The 18,518-nt window shown below is 42.2% G+C and overlaps 1 protein-coding gene across 1 annotated transcript in view; it reads right to left on the minus strand.

The window, feature by feature from the left end:
• The window catches only part of LOC144492244 (calcium-transporting ATPase type 2C member 2-like), a 68,753-nt gene extending 51,311 nt beyond the window's left edge, over positions 1-17,442 (minus strand). The window contains exons 1-2 of the mRNA XM_078210229.1: positions 17,179-17,442; positions 2,418-2,534 (exon numbers count right to left, since the gene is read on the minus strand). Of these exons, the coding sequence (XP_078066355.1) occupies positions 2,418-2,534; positions 17,179-17,268 (207 nt within the window). The 5' untranslated portion in view covers positions 17,269-17,442. The remainder of the gene's footprint in view (positions 1-2,417; positions 2,535-17,178) is intronic.
• Positions 17,443-18,518: the final 1,076 nt, after the last annotated feature.

Raw genomic sequence — 18,518 nt, forward strand, 5'->3', positions numbered from 1 at the left:
TTTAACTTGTATGTTACACAATGGTCCATACAGTTTCCTATTTTTGCACACTGTTACACGTCATGCCACTGGGTGCTCCACCTAAATGTAAGCAGAGTGGTCATGTGAGAACATGGTGACATGGCTGCAAAAGAGGTCACATGGCGGGAGCGTGGGAGTTATCTCTGGCAGCACAGGCAGAGCACAAGTGTTGAAGTAGCTGCTAAGCTTTTGAATAAACTACTTTTTGCTGAAAGTCCATGCTGTCAGCGATTCAGGGACCCAACGCAGTTACGCTGGCCATGCCACTAACACTCTTGAATGAATAAAAGTATCACTGTAACAGAACCCAATTGTGGGTAAATTGGTCTTGAATGACTAAAACCATTAGTGTGCTGCATTATGAAAACACAACTTATTACAGGATGTAGTGGATGCTGAAAGCAACCAATTACAGAATTAATATTAATCTATAAAGAGGCATCGAGAGAGCATTCACAACAGAAATAGAAATATCACCTATAGCGTACATTTTATGTGGTCAAAACATTAGCTGTATAAAACTGATTAATACATATCTGAATTTTAAATTTTTGCCTAAATTACCTGTTGATTTAGCATTTGAGAAAAGTACCATTTCCATTCACTATATAGGGATGGAGGATATAATGAGATAGAATTTGGTTCTTGTACCCATTTTCTGCTTGGAAAAAGGGGGGGACAACAAAGACTATTTCAGGGTACAAGATCTGAATCTGCAGTTATGGAGGCCACAATGGTAAAGATTACTTGGTAGATCTCCTAGGTAGCTGCCCAAAAAAGGTGCAAAACTATATATAAATATATATAATATATATATAATATATAGATAAGGATCCTATCTCCTGTTTTGGGCCTCTATGCAGAAATGGGTCTGGATTGAGTAGGAAAGGTGCTTTTCTCAATATTCTTCAGCGGTTCCTGCAACATAAGCAGTAGCTGTCACCAACATTTAGGCTATTAAAAACAAAATTAAGGAAAAGTAGTTCCCTGTGCAGACAGGAGTGGGTGTGCTCTGTTGACTACATAAAGCATGTGCAGCAACACCTGCATCTCCTCCCACCCGAGACATGTGGTCTGATTTTCATATTTACACAACAAACAAGCTGCCTATGGAGGAGTGACAGGCACTGCCAGCACAGTGGCGCAGTGGTTAGTGCTGCTGCCTCACAGCCCCAGGGATCTGGGTTCAATCCCAGCCTTGGGTCACTGTCTGTGTGGAGTATGCACATTCTCCCCATGTCTGCGTGGGTTTCCTCTGGGTGCTCCGGTTTCCGCCCACAGTCCAAAGGTGTGCAGGTTAGGTGGATTGGCCATGCTAATTTTCCCATTAGTGTAGGGGGGTGATTAGTGAGGTAAATATGTGGGGTTATGGGGATAGGGTCTGGGTAAGATAAGTCAGTGTAGACTCGATGGGCCGAGTGGCCTCCTGCTGCACTGTAGATTCTATGATTGTTAAGGACTATCTTAATCTATGAAATGTAGACTTCCACATAATCATTGCAATATCTGGTGGGAAGATCTGCTAACACCACCTGCACTGAAAATAGATTTTCCAAGCTTGGTATGGTTCCTGCCGTGACCAAGTCAACAAGAAGCTACAAAGGGTTGTAAATGAAGTCCAGTCCATCATGCAAACCAGCCTCCCATCCATTGATTGAGTCTACACTTCCCGCTTTGAAAAAGCAGCCATCATAATCAAGGACCCCACGCACCCCGGATATACACTCTTCACGTTCTTCCGTTGGAAAAAAATCCAAAAGTCTGAGGGCACGTACCAACCAACTCAAAAACAGCTTCTTTCCTGCTGTCACCAGACTTTTGAGTAGACCTACCTTCCATTCAGTTGATCTTTCTCTATACCCTAGCTATGACTGTAATACAACATTCTGCCTTCTCCTTCCCTTCTCTATGAATGGCATGCTTTGTTTGTATGGCACGCTAGAACAATACTTTTCACTGTATACAAATACATGTGACAATAATAAATCAAATCAAATCAAAAAAATGCCAATTTTCAAACAATTTTCTCAACAACCAATTTAAAACTGGAGATTTTGGCTCTCTGCCCAAAGGCATGCCTTTTGCTTTATCTGTTGTTGAACCATAGTATTGTGATATTTAGCTATGGGTAAGGTGAGGAGGGAGGATCTGAACCTACCTGATCTGAAGTGGGGATTGAACCCTGTGCTGTTGGTGTTAATTTGATCCATATACTAGATGTCTATAGCCCACTGAACTAGCTGGTCCAGAGTAAGGAATGTGAAAACACAAGTACTAAGTTTACATAATGAAAGTGCCTTCAGCAAATTTTTCACATGCCATGCCAACCAGTCAACAAATACTATTCCAACAGGAAAATATGGTGAATTCTTCTTTTCATCAAAATATTTTCTCACCTGTAGATCACTTACTAGCTCATCCAAGTACCGTGTGCTAGCTTCTTTTGAAGACACTGGTACAATTGGTGGGGTTTTGCTACTAACTTTTAGTTCCTGGAGTTCTTCATTCTCCTGCTGACAGAGAGAAAAATGTTCCTTCAATTATTGCGAATGCATAAGTTATCATATCGTTGAAGCTATAATTTATTATCCTTTGCTTACTCCACACATTTTATACTGATTTATAGAAATCAATTTATTAATCATTAAAAGGTACACTATAGACACACAAAATAGGGATAAACTTGCTCTGCATTTGATATTTGTCCAACTATGCAACTAAACTGGATTGTCTTCTTGGCTCATATATTTTACTTTTACTCATAACACACGTTGCATAAAAATGTAATGACTACACATTCAACCATCTGCACTGATTTAAATTGTGCCTTTTTCCTTGTTCACTCAACCTGTGCAAACAGAAATGCACAATATTGCTGTATCGCATGAATGAAAAGGACAACACATTCATGACATTGACACCATGTAGAGTCAAATGGTCTTCTGCTCTGCTTGATATCATGCTTCATTCTGCATTATGCATCATTCCATTTCCCACTTCAAATAAGATCATACTGCTACCTATAGGCTTCTTGGTTTGGTTGTTACAATTTTACATTCATAGAACACAAAAGGGTATCATGGATTTTGTCATGTATAACCATTTTATATTTTACTTTGCACTGTTTTAAGTAGTTTCCTTTTGTACTTGGTAAATTACATTACTTTGAAGCAAGTTAACTTTAAGAATAAATGCAATTGTGACAAAGTAACTCTTGCTCAAAACAAGGTGCGAACAATCAGATTAGTCATCCTTTAGCTGTAGTAGCACATCTTGCTTGTTCTGTGTACTTCCTCATCTTAGTCAGCATCTACCCTTGTCACCCTAATTCCAACCAGATCTTATTTAATTCCTTTTGAAGCATGAATGCCTCTGATTTATAGAAATTGTAATAGAAAACTGTGCACTCCGCACAGGAATGGGGTCAGGAACCCTGGAATTGGGATCTGCCCATCATTTTTAAAAGGGCTCCTGAGTATGCCTGATTGAAAATCCAGGCCTACACCTCCAATCACAAATTTAAATCCCTGGAGATAATACTGAAGTTATATTTATGCCTTGAGCACAAGGAAAACAGACTGGGAATCAATGTGGAACAGCCTTAAGTTATTTACTGGTGTCACAAGTAGGCTTACATTAAAACTGCAATGAGGTTACTGTGACAATCCCCTTGTCGCCACACTCTGGCACCTGTTCAAGTACACTGAGGAAGAATTTACCATGGCCAATGCATCTAACCAACACGTCTTTCGGACTGTGGGAGGAAACCAGAGAAAATCCACGCTGACACGGGGGGAATGTGCAGACGCCGCACAGACAGTGACCCAAGTCGGGAATCAAACCCAGATCCATGGCGCTGTGAGGTTGTGCGCCACTGTGGGTGGCATGGTGGCACAGTGGTTAGCATTGCTGCCTCAGTGCTAACCACATTTGCTGAAAAAGCAAATGTTAAGTTTGTGTCCTGTTACAATCCCCCTTGAGACCAATAAACCTAAAAAAAAGAGATTAGAACTTCCAGTTAATGTTGAAAGAATTACGCAGCAAGATTTCACATTTTAAGACTTTTACTGTAACAAATATTAAAAGCACTATTGGCCAAACACCATTTTTGTTTTGTTGGCAACTTGTACTTTAAACTATAGAGTGGAACATTCCCCTTTTATACTTATTATACATCACACTCCCCAGGGTAGTCCTTATAGCAAACAGTCCATACTTGCTCCCAGCTTCCACTGGGCCCCGATATCTGTGCCCTGTTATGATCCACATAGAGACTGATAACCTTTTAAGATTACATGAGTAAGATCAGATGGGTTCAGGAACGAAGTGAGTGGGAAGAGGGACTATAAATTACAAGCTGAAAGAACGACATGTCAAGATTTCACGTAATAAATGAACATATTTTCTTCTTGTGGACAATTTGTACATTAAAGTACAGAGAGGGACATTCCCTGTTATACTTCTAACACATTGCCCCTATATCGCCATTTTGCCACGTGCCCATCTCTAGGCACTTTGCTCAGTTTTCAGTGAGTTTCTTAAATCCATCAGAAGCAGTGAAGGCTGTTCTGATGATTCTTCTTTCCCTTGGCAATATCTGCCAGGATAAATTTCCTGGAATCTTTGAAAAGCTGCAGAATGTGTCTCTTCAATTAGAGATCGCCTCCCTCACATCGCATCCGGCTCTTTTAGCTCACAAAACCAAGCAGCCTTTTCTTTCTGTTAACCATACAGAACAGCTGTCTGCCTGAGATAGTTATTTATTTGTCGGGAAGTCTGTAACTGGAGCTCAAAGATGACTTTCTCTGGAAGTGCGATGTGTTAGAAGTATAACAGGGAACGTCCCTCTCTGCACTTTAAAAGTACAAATTGTCCACAAGAAGAAAATATGTTCATTTGTTACGTGAAATCTTGACATGTCATTTAACTTTCAGCTTGTAATTCGAATGTAATTTTAAAAAGGTTATCAGTCTCTATGTGGATCATAACAGGGCATAGATTCTCTTCCTCATAACATTAACCTTGCTTTCAGTTAGAAATGCTAATTAAGCATTGGGACCCAACTTGCTTTTGTCTAGAAGCAAATGGGCATCACGTTCCTGCAAGTTCCTCTCCAAGTCACACACCATCCTGACTTGGAACTATATCAGAGTTCCTTTGCTGTCACTGGGTCAAAATCATGGAACTCCTTAACAGCACTGTGGCTCACATCCCAAGAACAAATTAATAATAAAACAAGAACAAATTAATGATAAACTAAATTCCTTTTAACTTTTCTTGAACATTGATATTACAGCCAATAATTACACAACATGATCAATGAGGGGAACTCATTTATTTCTCTACCTGCTGTGGGCAAGGAAAACTCTCAGATGTTTTGGATATCTTGTGTTCCAGAGGAAGACTGATGTGTTAGATAGGAATCCCAGATTTGAAGGGTTGATTTGTGCACCAAGGCTTTTGTCAAAGAGTTTAAAGTCTACTATATACAACACCTTTTTGTCACTTTGGGAGACTCACAGTCTACTCACTCAGAGACTGCTACCATTAGCTCCAAAGCATAAATACTTTGCATCGTCCTCTCAGTCAAACAACCTAAGTCTTCCTTTGATCCCCAACAATCAAAGCATCCAGGCTTATTGTCAGACAGAGTGCAGAACAGGTCACATGGTCCCTTCAATTACCCTACATTTGGAGCTACAGTCACAAAACATAATAAACTTATAAACCTCATAATTGCAGCAGTCCTTTTTAGATCTGACCCCCAAATCTAAGCTAAACCTTGCTTACCTCTAGCATGCCTTTCAGCATTTTAAAAGGACTTGAAAAATGTCCCCCTCTTTGTCTTCCTCTGGAACACAAGATATCCAAAACTTCTGAGAGTTTTCCTTGCCCATAGCAGGTAGAGAAATAAATGAGTTCCCTTCATTGATCATGTTGTGTAATTATTGGCTGTAATATCAATGTTCAAGAAAAGTTAAAAGGAATTTAGTTTATCATTAATTTGTTCTCGTTTTATTATTAATTTGTTCTTGGGATGTGAGCCACAGTGCTGTTAAGGAGTTCCATGATTTTGATCCAGTGACAGCAAAGGAACTCTGATATAGTTCCAAGTCAGGATGGTGTGAGACTTGGAGAGGAACTTGCAGGTGCTGGTGCTCTCAATCATCTCCTGGCTTGGTTCTTCCAGGTAGTGAAAGATCACAGCTTTGGAGGATGATGTCCAAGGAGACTTAAGTTGCTGCTGTTGTCTTAGGCAGTCGTGCAGGATTGCTTTCACTTCATTTCAATGGTTCCGAGTTGAGTCTGAGATTCAATGCACAATCTGTAGTCTGCTCCACTGCAGGTCAGTGGAGAATTGAGTAGGTGAGCTGTTTGGACGTTTGTGTGCTTTCTCTATGGCTCAAACTTGCCTCTTAAAAAGTCTCTTGATTGTTCCGTGCCTTCCTGAATTAACCTTTTCACTTTGGTCAGTCACAAGCCTCATGAGCCACCAGAGAAGTTTAATCTCTTCAGAGATGCCTTAAAAAGGACACCACTTTCACATTTCCGCTGTCTTGCTTTGAGTCTCCAGCTGTGACCAAGTTTAGGGTAGAGCCGTTGTTTTGTGAGTCCAGTGTCAGGTATACAGACAGTATGTTCTGCCTTGTATAACTGGTTTTGAATGCCTAGCACCTCGATTGTGGGCACATTGGCTTTTGAGAGGACACTGCTCTTGAACCATCTTTCTTACCACTGGATTTGGAGGATCTTGTGAAAGCACTGCTGCTGATTCTTCTACTGTGCTTTGAGATGCCTCCTGTAGGTTGTCCAAGTCTCCGAAACATTTAGGAGTAAGGAGATCCCTGTTGACTCGCAAATCGAGATCTTAGTCTTGGGTCTGAGATCCTGGTCCTCAAATACTCTTTTCCTCAAATCGGCCGAGGGCTCAGCTGGCACTTTCAAGATGACAATGCATTTCAGTTTTCTATGTCTGCCTTCTTGACAGGAGGCCCCCAAGACTACCTTCCTCTCCCTTGTAGGTAACCAACCTTCAAGCAAATGCCTGAACATAAGCATTTAACAACAATTCATATGTATTGATGTATCTGAATCTTGCAATTGTCATAAATCCTGTGATCATGATCATTTGTATTGTGTGTGCATTGTCTGGAATAAATAAATACTATTGAAAATGGTCAACATTTTCCAGGATCTCACCATTGATCTTAAATTGACGGGGGAAGATATTGTGCTGTGGGAACTGTTTGGAAAAAGGATCTTAGTTTTCTGGGTGTTTACTGAAAGCCAAATTTCCTTGTATGCTATTGGGTCATAGAGGTTACAGCATGGAAACAGGCCCTTCGGCCAACTTTTCCATGCCGCCCAGTTTTTACCATTCAGCTAGTCCCAATTGCCTGCATTTGGCCCATATCCCTCTATACCAATTTTACTCTTGTTTAAAAGACAAAGTTGTACCCACCTCTACTACTACCTCTGGCAGCTCATTCCAGACACTCCCCTCTGGACCCTTTTGCATCTCTCCCCTCTCACCTTAAACCTATGCCCTCTAGTTTTAGACTACCCTACCTTTGGGAAAAGATGTTGACTACCTACCTTATCGATGCCCCTCATTATTTTACAGACCTCCATTAGATCACCCCTAACCTCCTACGCTCCAGAGAAAAAGGACCCACCCTATCCTTATAACTCAAACTATCAAGTCCTGATAGCATCCTAGTAAATATTTTCTGCACTCTTTCTAGTTTAATAATATTCTACAATATGATATGACCAGAACTGTACACAGTATTCCAAGTGTGGCCTTTGGAGACGTACTCAACAATGCTCTGGAGTTCAGTTTAAGTGAGCACACACATATGTGTCATCTCCATATTGGAACTCAATGAGTGACGTTGGTGTGATTTTGGTTTTGGATTGAAGGCAGTGTCGATTTAATACTTTTCCATCTATTTTGTAAGCTATCTCCACAGCTGTGGGTATTTGTCTGGAGATGAGGTGCAACGTTGCAGCGAGGACGATGGCAAAGAGGGGTTGGTGCATAAACACATCCTTGTTTGACCACATTCTTCACCGAGGTAGATCTGTGGTGGTTCTGTTGTTGAGACCAGCATGAAGTTCAGTTTGGGAGCATACAGAGACAGTCACAATGTTGAGCTAGGTGTAGTCTGCAGCTCAGAGTTGAGAGAACCAAAGGAAGTAAATGTTGGTCATTTAGGCCTGCACTTCAACCAGAGAAAATAGCTCTTAATCGTTCACCACTTGGAAGGTAGGTGGGGTTCTATTTCAGTTTGAATTTCATGAGAGGAAAAGCAGCTGCTCTGGTCTGCAACTTGTGGAGGAAATCTACAGTGGTCCTCATAGAGCCTTGTGGCAGAAATCAACCAGCAGTAAGTCAGCTTGAAATAGGCAGGGAGAAAGCATTGATCAGAAGCTAGGATTCAGCTGTGGGAGCAGCATCTGTGCAGGAACTCAGAATCATACAGCGCAGAAGAGGCCCTTCAGCTCATTGAGTCCACACTGACACATTAGAAACACCTGAACTCCCACCTAATCCCATCTGCCAGCACTTGGTCGATAGCCCTGAATGTTATGATGTGCCAAGTAACTGTAGGTGCATATATGGCCATTAGGAACTTGGAGATGTTCAAATCACTAACCAAGTAGGCAGTGAAACCCATGCTTGAACTGAAGAATCCACAATTATGAGACCTTTAAAGAAAATTGAATGATCGCTTAGTCAAAAGCCAATGGAAGGATCCCCATGACATGTCTAGCTTGAGGAATAGCTGGAATAACAAGGAGAATTAACAAATTCTTAAGGGCTGTCACATGCCTTTAGATTGGAGCCAAGAAGAGTGAATGAACCTTCAACATTCCTATAATGTATAAAGGATTCTTGTGGGTAAATGAAAAGTGTAACCAAGCTCATCCATTAAGCAATTATAAGCTATCGTGTTAAGTTAATAGTGTTTGCTTCATTTAATTTTTATAGACAATAAAGTTTATTTGTTTAAAAAATGAAATCTTGTGGTGGAATTATTTCAGTGAATTATGTGATGTTTGCATTGCTTTTTAAATATGAATGATCCCTAACAGAATTGTAACACTGCAGTTTTTGCCCATCAAGAGGCACTGCAAATATGATCACCAGTGTGTGGCAGATGCAAGAAACAGCACTAACAGCTGTACGTGGCCTTTTTCAACCTCACAGAAGTTTCTGACTCTATGAGGGCTTGTGAAGTGTCCTCAAATTTGGTTGCCCTCAGAAACTTGTTGCCATCCTTGCCGACTTCACAATGACAGGCAAGCTGCGATGTTCAACAGCAGAACCACCACAGGCTCTAAGTCGGTGAAGAATTTGGTCAAACAAGGATGTGTCGTTCAGTTCCAATCCTTTGACTTACCACATCACCTTTCTTGAAGTTTTCTATGTAATATACCTGTCCTGACTGGAGTTGTCCTTCTACAGCTTGGGTAGATTTAAATTTCAAACTCCCCAAGCGCTGGGACCTGAACCACTCGGGTGGCTCCATCGAGCATGGGAAATTTAAAACTGACTGGAAATATAATCAGATGCAAGGGACAATTGAGCCACCGGTCAGCAAATTCTGGTAACAAGCCCAGTTAGACTGCAGCAAAAATAATAATTTCTGTGACCCGGTTGCTTGGCTTAGCTTTCCCTTTCCTTGCGCAAGACTGTGCAGATTTCTTTCCTGATGCAAATCCCTTTTCGAATGTCACAAATGCCCCTGCCTAAAATCAGTATTATTGTCTAAAGAACTGTCACCTTTGAGTAAAGTGGCTTGTGGATTCAAATCCCACTCCAGCACTTGGGCACAATGATCTGGGCTAAAATTCCAGTGCAGCATTGAAGGGCTGTCCAAAGTGCCAACCTTTGATTGAGTCAGTCAAATATCCGACGCGACCCCATCTGCACTCGGGCAAATGTGAAAGATCCAAGTATGGAAATATTCCAACCAACGGTCAAAATATTCCCAGTGCACTGAACAATAGTTACTCCTCAGACAAGATCATCTGGTCATTACTACATTGCTGTTGTGGTGGGAGCTTGTTACGTGCAAATTTTCTGGACTAGAACAGTGACAATAACATCATTGCAGTGGTAATGTAAGCCTACTTGTGACAATAATAAAAAAAACTTTAAAACTTTAAACTGACGACACTTCAACAGTACTTCATTGCTTGGAAAGCATTAGTGAGGTCCTGTGGTTGTAAAACTTTATCGCCGGAATTCTACTGCCCTGCTCGCCACGGAAATCGGAGCGCGCGAGGGGTGGACATGGAAACGTCCATTGTCCTCGGGCGGGATTTTCCAGTCTCACTCGAGCGATGCCGTAAAATCCCACCCTATATATTTATTATGTTGGGGAGATGGTGAGGTAGTGGTAATGTCACTGGGCTAGTAATCCAGAGGCCCAGGTTAATGCCTGGGGACTTGGGTTCAATTTCCACCAGAGCAGCAGGTAGAATTTAAATTCAATTAATACATCCAGAGTATAAAACTAGACTCAGTAATAGTGACCAAGTTGACTATCATTGATTATTGTCCTTTAGGGAAGGAAATCTGCCAACCTTACCTTGTCTGGTCTACGTGTGGCTCCAGACCCAGAGCAATGTGAGTGACTCTAAACTGCCCTCTGGAATGGCTTTGAAAGCTGCTGACTTCAGGGTTAGTTCAGGATGAGCAACAAATGCTGGCCTTGCCAGTGACACCCACATCCCATAAAAGAATAAAATAGTGCTTTATTAAAAAATATATTTCTTCATAACCTAGGAGATGATGGTTTTCATTGGAAGTGCCTTTGAATCACATACAAAATGCATTTCTGCCAAATAACTTTCTAAATGGAGATCATCAGAGTGTGTTACCACCTTTCCCAAATTCCTTTTAATTTTGTTCAACTCTGCACATAAATTTAGCCACACAATGTTTCCTGCTAAACTGTAAATTAGTGATTGACATTGTGGGTATACATTAATAAAGTAGTTACTTATTTTAAGAGCACGTACTTTCTCATAGTTGGTTTCCCATTATAGCTGCACTCCAAGCTTCCTTCTTCAGCCACATCATTCAAATGCTTCTAATGTGACACGAAGTTCTCACAAGCAACTCTATCACTCGCCATCATGCATAATTCTAGACGGCAGCAAATACATTACTCCCATAGAGTCATAGGCCGAAACTCTACCACCTGACCTGCCCGGAATCGGGGCGGGCGAGATTCCAAGAACAGAAATCTCCGTTGGCCTAGGGCGGGATTTTACGATCAAGTGAGGCCGTAAAATCCTGCCCATAGAGTCGTACAGAGCAGAAAATGCCCTTCGTCCCATCAAGTCTGCAACGGCAATAACTACCACTAAAGTCACACTAATCACATTTTCTCACACTTGTCCCATATTCTTCAATGTTATGATGGTTCAAGTGCTCATCCAAATATTTTTTAAAGGTTGTAAGGTTTCCAGCTTCTACTACCTTCCCAGGCAGTGCATTCCAGATTCCCATCACCCTCTGAGTGAAATTTATTTTTCTCAAATTCTCTCTGAATCTCTTGCCCCTCACCCTAAAACTGTGCCATTTGTGAGTGACCCCTCAACCAAAGGGAACAGCTGCTTCCTATTCACCCTGTCCATACCCCTCATAATCTTATACACCTCAACCATAAGAACATAAGAACTAAGAGCAGGAGTAGGCCATCTGGCCCCTCAAGCCTGCTCCACCATTCAATAAGATTTTGGCTGATTTTTTCGTGGACTCAGCTCCATTTACCTGCCCGCTCACCATAGCCCTTAATTCCTTTACAGTTCCAAAATTTATCTATCCTTGCCTTAAAAACATTCAATGCGGTAGCCTCAACTGCTTCACTGGGCAGGGAATTCCATAGATTCACAACCTTTTGTGTGAAGAAGTTCCTCCTCAACTCAGTCCTCAATCTGCTCCTCCTTATTTTGAAGCCATGTCCCCTAGTTCTAGTTTCACCTGCCAGTGGAAAGAACTTCCCTGCTTCTATTCCCTTCATAATCTTATATGTTTCTACAAGATCTCCCCTCATTCTTCTGAATTCCAATGAGTATAGCCCCAGTCTATTCAGTCTCTTCCCATAAGCCAATCCTCTCAACTCTGGAATCAACCTAGTGAATCTCCTCTGCACCCCCTCCAGTGCCAGTATATCCTTTCTCAAGTAAGGAGACCAAAACTGTACACAGTACTTTAGGTGTAGCCTCACCCCAGCACCTTATACAGCTGCAACATGACCTCGCTGTTTTTAAACTCCATCCCTCTTGCAATGAAGGACAAAATTCCATTTGCCTTCTTAATTACCTGCAGCACCTGCAAACCATGTCCCCCCCTCAGCCTTCTCTGCTCTCGAGAAAACAATTCAAGCCTATCCGGTCGCTCCTCATAGCTCAAATGCTCTGTCCCAGGCAACATCCTGGTGAACTTCCTCTGATATCCCCTCTACTGCAATCACATCCTGCCTACAGTGAGATGACCAGAACTGCACACAGTACTCCAACTATGGCTTAACTAATGTTCTGTATAGATCCAACATTACGTTGTTGCTCTTATACTCTATGCCACGACTGATAAACAGGCATATGGGACACTTGATTTTAACTATCCTATACACTTTCTCTGCCACCTTCAGGGATCTATGAATAACTACCCCAAGATCCATCTGTCCCACTGAGCTTCCTAATGTCCTGCCATTCATTAAATACTCCCTTGTCTTGTTAATTCTTCCAAAATGCATCATCATGCACTTACCAGGTTTAAATACCATCTGCCTCTGCTCTGCCCATCTGACCAACCCATCTATGTCTTCTTGTAACCTCCAACCTTCTTCTTCATCATTAACCACCCTACCAATCATGGTGCCACATGCAAACTTGCTTATCATTCCCCCCACATTATCACCTATATCACATATATATAACAAACAATAAGGGTCATATCACTGAACCTTGTGGTAGGCCACTGTACACCAACCTCCAGTCACTCAAGCAGCGTGTGAACTTAGTCTCCTCCACAAGAACAAACTAAAGAACAGTCACAGAAAAATTCTCAAATTAAAAAAAATTGAAAATAAAGTGTTTTCTGCAGCTTGATCCTAGACCATGAACAAATGAGTTATGAGGTAAAGAAAATTGTATTGGAGGACAAAAGTAGTTTATTGTCCATGGAAATGAAGGAATAAGTGATTTTATTTTGAACCTGAAAAGCCATTTTCTTTTCATGCACTTGAGTTCTAAACCTAGGATTAATGGCCAGGATAACAAAATCATAGTTATTAAGCTGTTAATAACCTGTTATCATCCTCTATGAGACATTATCAGCACATTTTTGAATGGCTTGATTAATTGTAAAATCATAGCTTTTGGTTTGAAATGTGCTTTTCATACTAGTTCAGCCTCAAAAAGGCAAGAGACACTTAACCAGACTGACAGGCCAGATGCTCCAATTTGCTTCTGCCCATACAGACTGGAGGCTACCCAGACTCAAAAGTAATTTACATGGAGACTATTTGGCATTTTGCAGCAACTTTCATCAATGTTTTGAAGTGGGTTTAAAGTACAGATGAGAAATCAAGTTTTCAATAATTATTAACATCGTACTGATTGAACCATTTTGTGTTACTTCTGCCTCTTAATAAATATTGCTCAGTGATTTTTTTAGATTATCCTGCGAGACCAATCATCTGGGGTATTGTGTACAGTTTTGGTCTCTTTATCCAAAGATGTACAGGCCATAAAGGGAGTGCAATGGAGGTTCACCAGACTAATCCCTGGATGGCGGGATTATCTTATGAAAAGAGGTTGAGGAAAGTAGGCCTCTATTCACTAAAGTTTCAAAGAATGGAAGGTTGTCTCATAGAGTCGTACAGTACAGAAGAGGTCCTTTGGCCCATTGAGTCTGCACCGACAAAATTACACTAAATCTACACAATCTCACTTTCCAGCACTTAGCCTATAGCCTTGAATGTTTCTCATGAAGATTTGCTAAACTCTTACAGAATCGACAGGATACGACAGATGTGGATCGGATGTTTCCTCAGGTTGCTGAGTCTAGAATCAAGGGACACAGTCTTAGAATAAGGAGTAGGCCATTTCAGATGAGGAAGAATTTCTTCACTCAGAGGGTTGTGAATCTTTAGAATTCTCTACCCTAGAGGGCTGTGGAAGCTCAATCACTGAGCCTGTTCAAGACAGAAATTGATGGATTTCTGGATACTAATGACATTGAGGGATATGGGGAATGAACGGCATGCAGATTGACAATTAGCCATGATCCGTTTGAATGGTGGCTCGATGGGTTACTCCTGTTCAAGTGCGTTTTTTGATAGTTTCATGGATATTTATTTATTCTTTTATGGGATAGTGGCATCACTGGCAAGGCAACCATTTGTCATCCATCCCCCAAGTGCCTTCAAGAAGAGTGGCTTGCTAGGCCATTTCAGAGGGCATTTAAGTGTGAACCACATTGCTGTGGACTTGGAGTCACATGTAGGCTAGATCAGGTAAGGGAGGGCAAATTTCCTTTCCTGAAGGTCATTAGTGAGCCAGATTGTTTTCTTTACAGCAGTTGGCACTGGTTTCATGGTGAGCATTAGTGAGTGTAGCTGTTAATTCCAGATTTTATTCTTTGAATTTAAAATTCCCCCATGCTGCCATGGTGGGATTTGAATTAGGGACCTCCTGGGTTTAGCCCAGTGACATTACCACTACCTCACCACTACCACCCCCTCCTTCCCCCATCCCTGGTGACAAATTATGGTAAGAAGTCTCACAACACCAGGTTAAAGTCCAACAGGTTTATTTGGTAGCAAATACCATTAACTTTCGGAGCGCTGCTCCTTCGTCAGATGGAGTGGAAATGTGCTCTCAAACAGTGCACAGAGACACAACATCAAGTTACAGAATACTGATTAGAATGTGAATCCCTAAAGCCAGCCAGGTCTTAAAGGTACAGACAATGTGGGTGGAGGGAGCATTAAACACAGGTTAAAGAGATGTGTATTGTCTCCAGACAGAACAGCTAGTGAGATTCTGCAAGCCCAGGAGGCAAGCTGTGGGAGGCAAGCAGGAGGCAAGCAGGAGGCAGCTTGCCTCCTGGGCTTGCAGAATCTCACTAGCTGTTCTGTCTGGAGACAATACACATCTCTTTAACCTGTGTTTAATGCTCCCTCCACCCACATTGTCTGTACCTTTAAGACCTGGCTGGCTGTAGGGATTCACATTCTAATCAGTATTCTGTAACTTGATGTTGTGTCTCTGTGCACTGTTTGAGAGCACATTTCCACTCCATCTGACGAAGGAGCAGCGCTCCGAAAGCTTATGGTATTTGCTACCAAATAAACCTGTTGGACTTTAACCTGGTGTTGTAAGACTTCTTACTGTGTTCACCCCAGTCCAACGCCAGCATCTCCACATCATGACAAATTATGGAGCATACTCATAAGAAAAAAGTTAACACTGATCACACCTGAAATTATACCTCAGGCATGTTTTGCAGGTTTCTGATAACATGGAATGTAGCCTTCCCTGCATATTAATTTGAACATTAGATATAAAGCCCATAGCAAAAGAGTAATATTTCAAATAGAACAAAGAAAAGTGCAGCGTGGGAACAGGTCCTGTGGTACTCCAAGCCTATGCCAATAAAACAAGGAATACAGGAAAGCATCAGAGGAACATACATTTAAACTTAACCCTTTCTGCAGCTCTGAGCCATTGCACATTGCAGACACATCCAAATATAAATGTTCTGTGATTGACTGCACACTGGGTCAAAAATTAAATACTTCTATAAGGTTCAATAATTCCTTCATGTATTTAGTTCAGTGTATTTAACAATATTGTAAAACCAGGTAAAATGAGGAAACATTGGAACAAAGGGACTAATTGTACAGACCTTGCAATACTCCCTATATATAAGCATATAGTATCAACTATTGTGAAAGTGATAAATCAGCAATGCTGCAGTGATTTGGAAATACAGTTTGAGACCGATAAAGATCTAGAATCAAAACAGTAACCTCTATCTTTATTATTTTGAAAAGATAAAAGGTTGTTTTTACTTATTAGTGTCACAAGAAGGCTTATATTAACACTGATTTGATTTATTATTGTCACATGTATTTACAGTGAAAAGTATTGTTTCTCGCACCCTATACAGACTGCAATGAAGTTACTGTGAAAATCCCCTCGTCACCACGCTCTGGCAGCTGGTCAGATACAATGAGGGAGAATTTAGCATGACCAATGCATCTAACCGGCATGTCTTTCGGACTGTGGGAGGAATCTGGAGCACTCAGAGGAAACCCATGCAGACACGGGGAGAATGTGCAGACTCCGCACAGGCAATGACCCAAGCCGGGCAATTGAACTCGGGTCTCTGACGCTGTGAGGCAGCAGTGCTAACCACTGTGCCACCGTGCAACTGACAATTACTTATTGTACAGACCTAGCAATACTCATTACATATAAGCTATAAGCATATAATGTCAGCTATTGTGAATGTGATAATTCAGTAATGCTGCAGTGATTTGGAAACAGTCTGAGACCCATAAAGATCTAAAATCTAAACAATAACCTCTATCTTTTATTTGATAAAAGGTTGGAGGTTCAGAACCTATTTTCAATCGCCCCCACCCCCTATTCTTAAGTCGGGTTGACTAAAACAAAAGCACAGGTCATGACCAGGAAAATCGACTGCCAATTTTGTTTCTGGCTTAAAAAATGACCAGGGTGGGTATTATTCATGGAATGACAGCTCAGGGAAGCTATGGTGAGGAGATGCCGGCGTTGGACTGGTGTGGGCACAGTAAGCTCAGGGAGGGAGGCCGCTCGGCCCATAGCGCCGGTGCTAGCTCACTGAAAGAGCGACCAATCAGTTCGCCCACCCCTCTCCACAGACCAGAAAATTCAACATTTCCTCCATCGTTTCTATAAAAAAAAACAGAATATGGACATTGAAATTTAAAATCCGCCCAGAATTAGCACCTGACAAGGGTTACCTTCAGCATTAACGATGCAATATATAAAATAGAGGAGAGATATTGGTGCCAGCAGATTGAAGTGACCATCTGTCAACACTGCGGATCCCAGGGCATCCCATAACAAGCAGGCACCCACCTTGTCGTCCGGGTCCCCGTCCTGAACCAGTTGGTACTTTTTCCGGGAGAAAAGTTTCTGGAAAAGCTTGGGAATTCGCGTTTGCCTCATGGTTCATAAATATTTTATTTTCTTCTCCTTCGCTTTTGTTTTGTGGACGGCGGCGACCGTCTATTTGATTTTGAGGTGAGGGGGGGGGGGTTGTCCCTCAGTCCAGAGTGAAGCAGAGACTGAGGCTCCTGAGATGTCGAATTGAAGCCAGCGCGCCGAGGGGAGTTGTTGTGAGCATTGCCCCCGCCCTTTCTCACTCACTCAGGTAACAAACACCTGTCCTCTCACCACAGCAAAAAAAAAGCCCAACTTCTGCATTCGGCAGGGTGACAATTGTGCTTTCGGCTCATTGCCACGTCTCTGCCTTTCTGTTGAGCAACTGACCGCACCTTTCTTTCCTTGCTTGCTGTTACAGATTTTTAAAAATTATTTAAGGTGCCATTGAAGTTCCCCTGGGGCCACAGACTGACTGGTAAACACCGACTGGGTGTCCTCCGCTCTCCTCCCAAACCCCAAAGCTGTGCAGCTTAGGTTGATTGGCTGTGCCAAATTTGCCCCTCAAGTGCGGATTTTCCCGTTCCGCCTGCCAGGGGAATTGTAGCGGGCAAGGGCGGCATGGTGGTGCACTGCTGCCTCACAGTGCCAGGGACCCAGGTTCAATTCCGGCCTCAGGTCTGTGTGGAGTTTGCATGTTCTCCCCGTGTCTGCGTGGGTTTCCTCCGGGTGCTCCGGTTTCTTCCCACAGTCCAAGGTTAGGTTGATTAGCCATGCTAAATTGACCCTAATGTCAGGGTAAAGGAGGGGTATGCGATTAGGGCCCAGGTGGGATTGTGGTCGGTTCAGACTCGATGGGCCAAATGGCCTCCTTCTATACTGTACGGATTCTATGATAATCTATGAAAGGGGCAGATCATGGAAAGGTCTGCTGACCTCGTGCGAGAGCAGCTGGGAAATTCCGCCCTCATGTAGGAATTTTGCCACCCCACCAGCCACGGGAATCATAGTGAGAGGTTCGTTGACCTCAGGTGGGATTTTCCAGTTTCGCGGCGAGCGCAGCTAAAAAATCCCACCCTTAGTGTCCCACCCAAGATGTGTAGGTTAGTGGGGAAGTTACGGGGATAGGGCTTGGGTAAGATGCTCTTTTGGAGAGTTGGTGCGGGGTCAATGGGCCAAATGGCCTCCTTCTGCAGTGTAGAGATTCACTGAACTTGAGCAGGTGATGCTAATTTCCAAATCACCTTTGTTCAGTGCCCATTTACCCCCTGACCTACATTGGCTTCCAGTTCAGCAATGTCTGAATTTTAGAATTC

This window comes from Mustelus asterias, chromosome 4 (assembly GCF_964213995.1).
Source record: "Mustelus asterias chromosome 4, sMusAst1.hap1.1, whole genome shotgun sequence".
In the NCBI taxonomy this organism is placed as follows: Eukaryota; Metazoa; Chordata; class Chondrichthyes; order Carcharhiniformes; family Triakidae; genus Mustelus; species Mustelus asterias.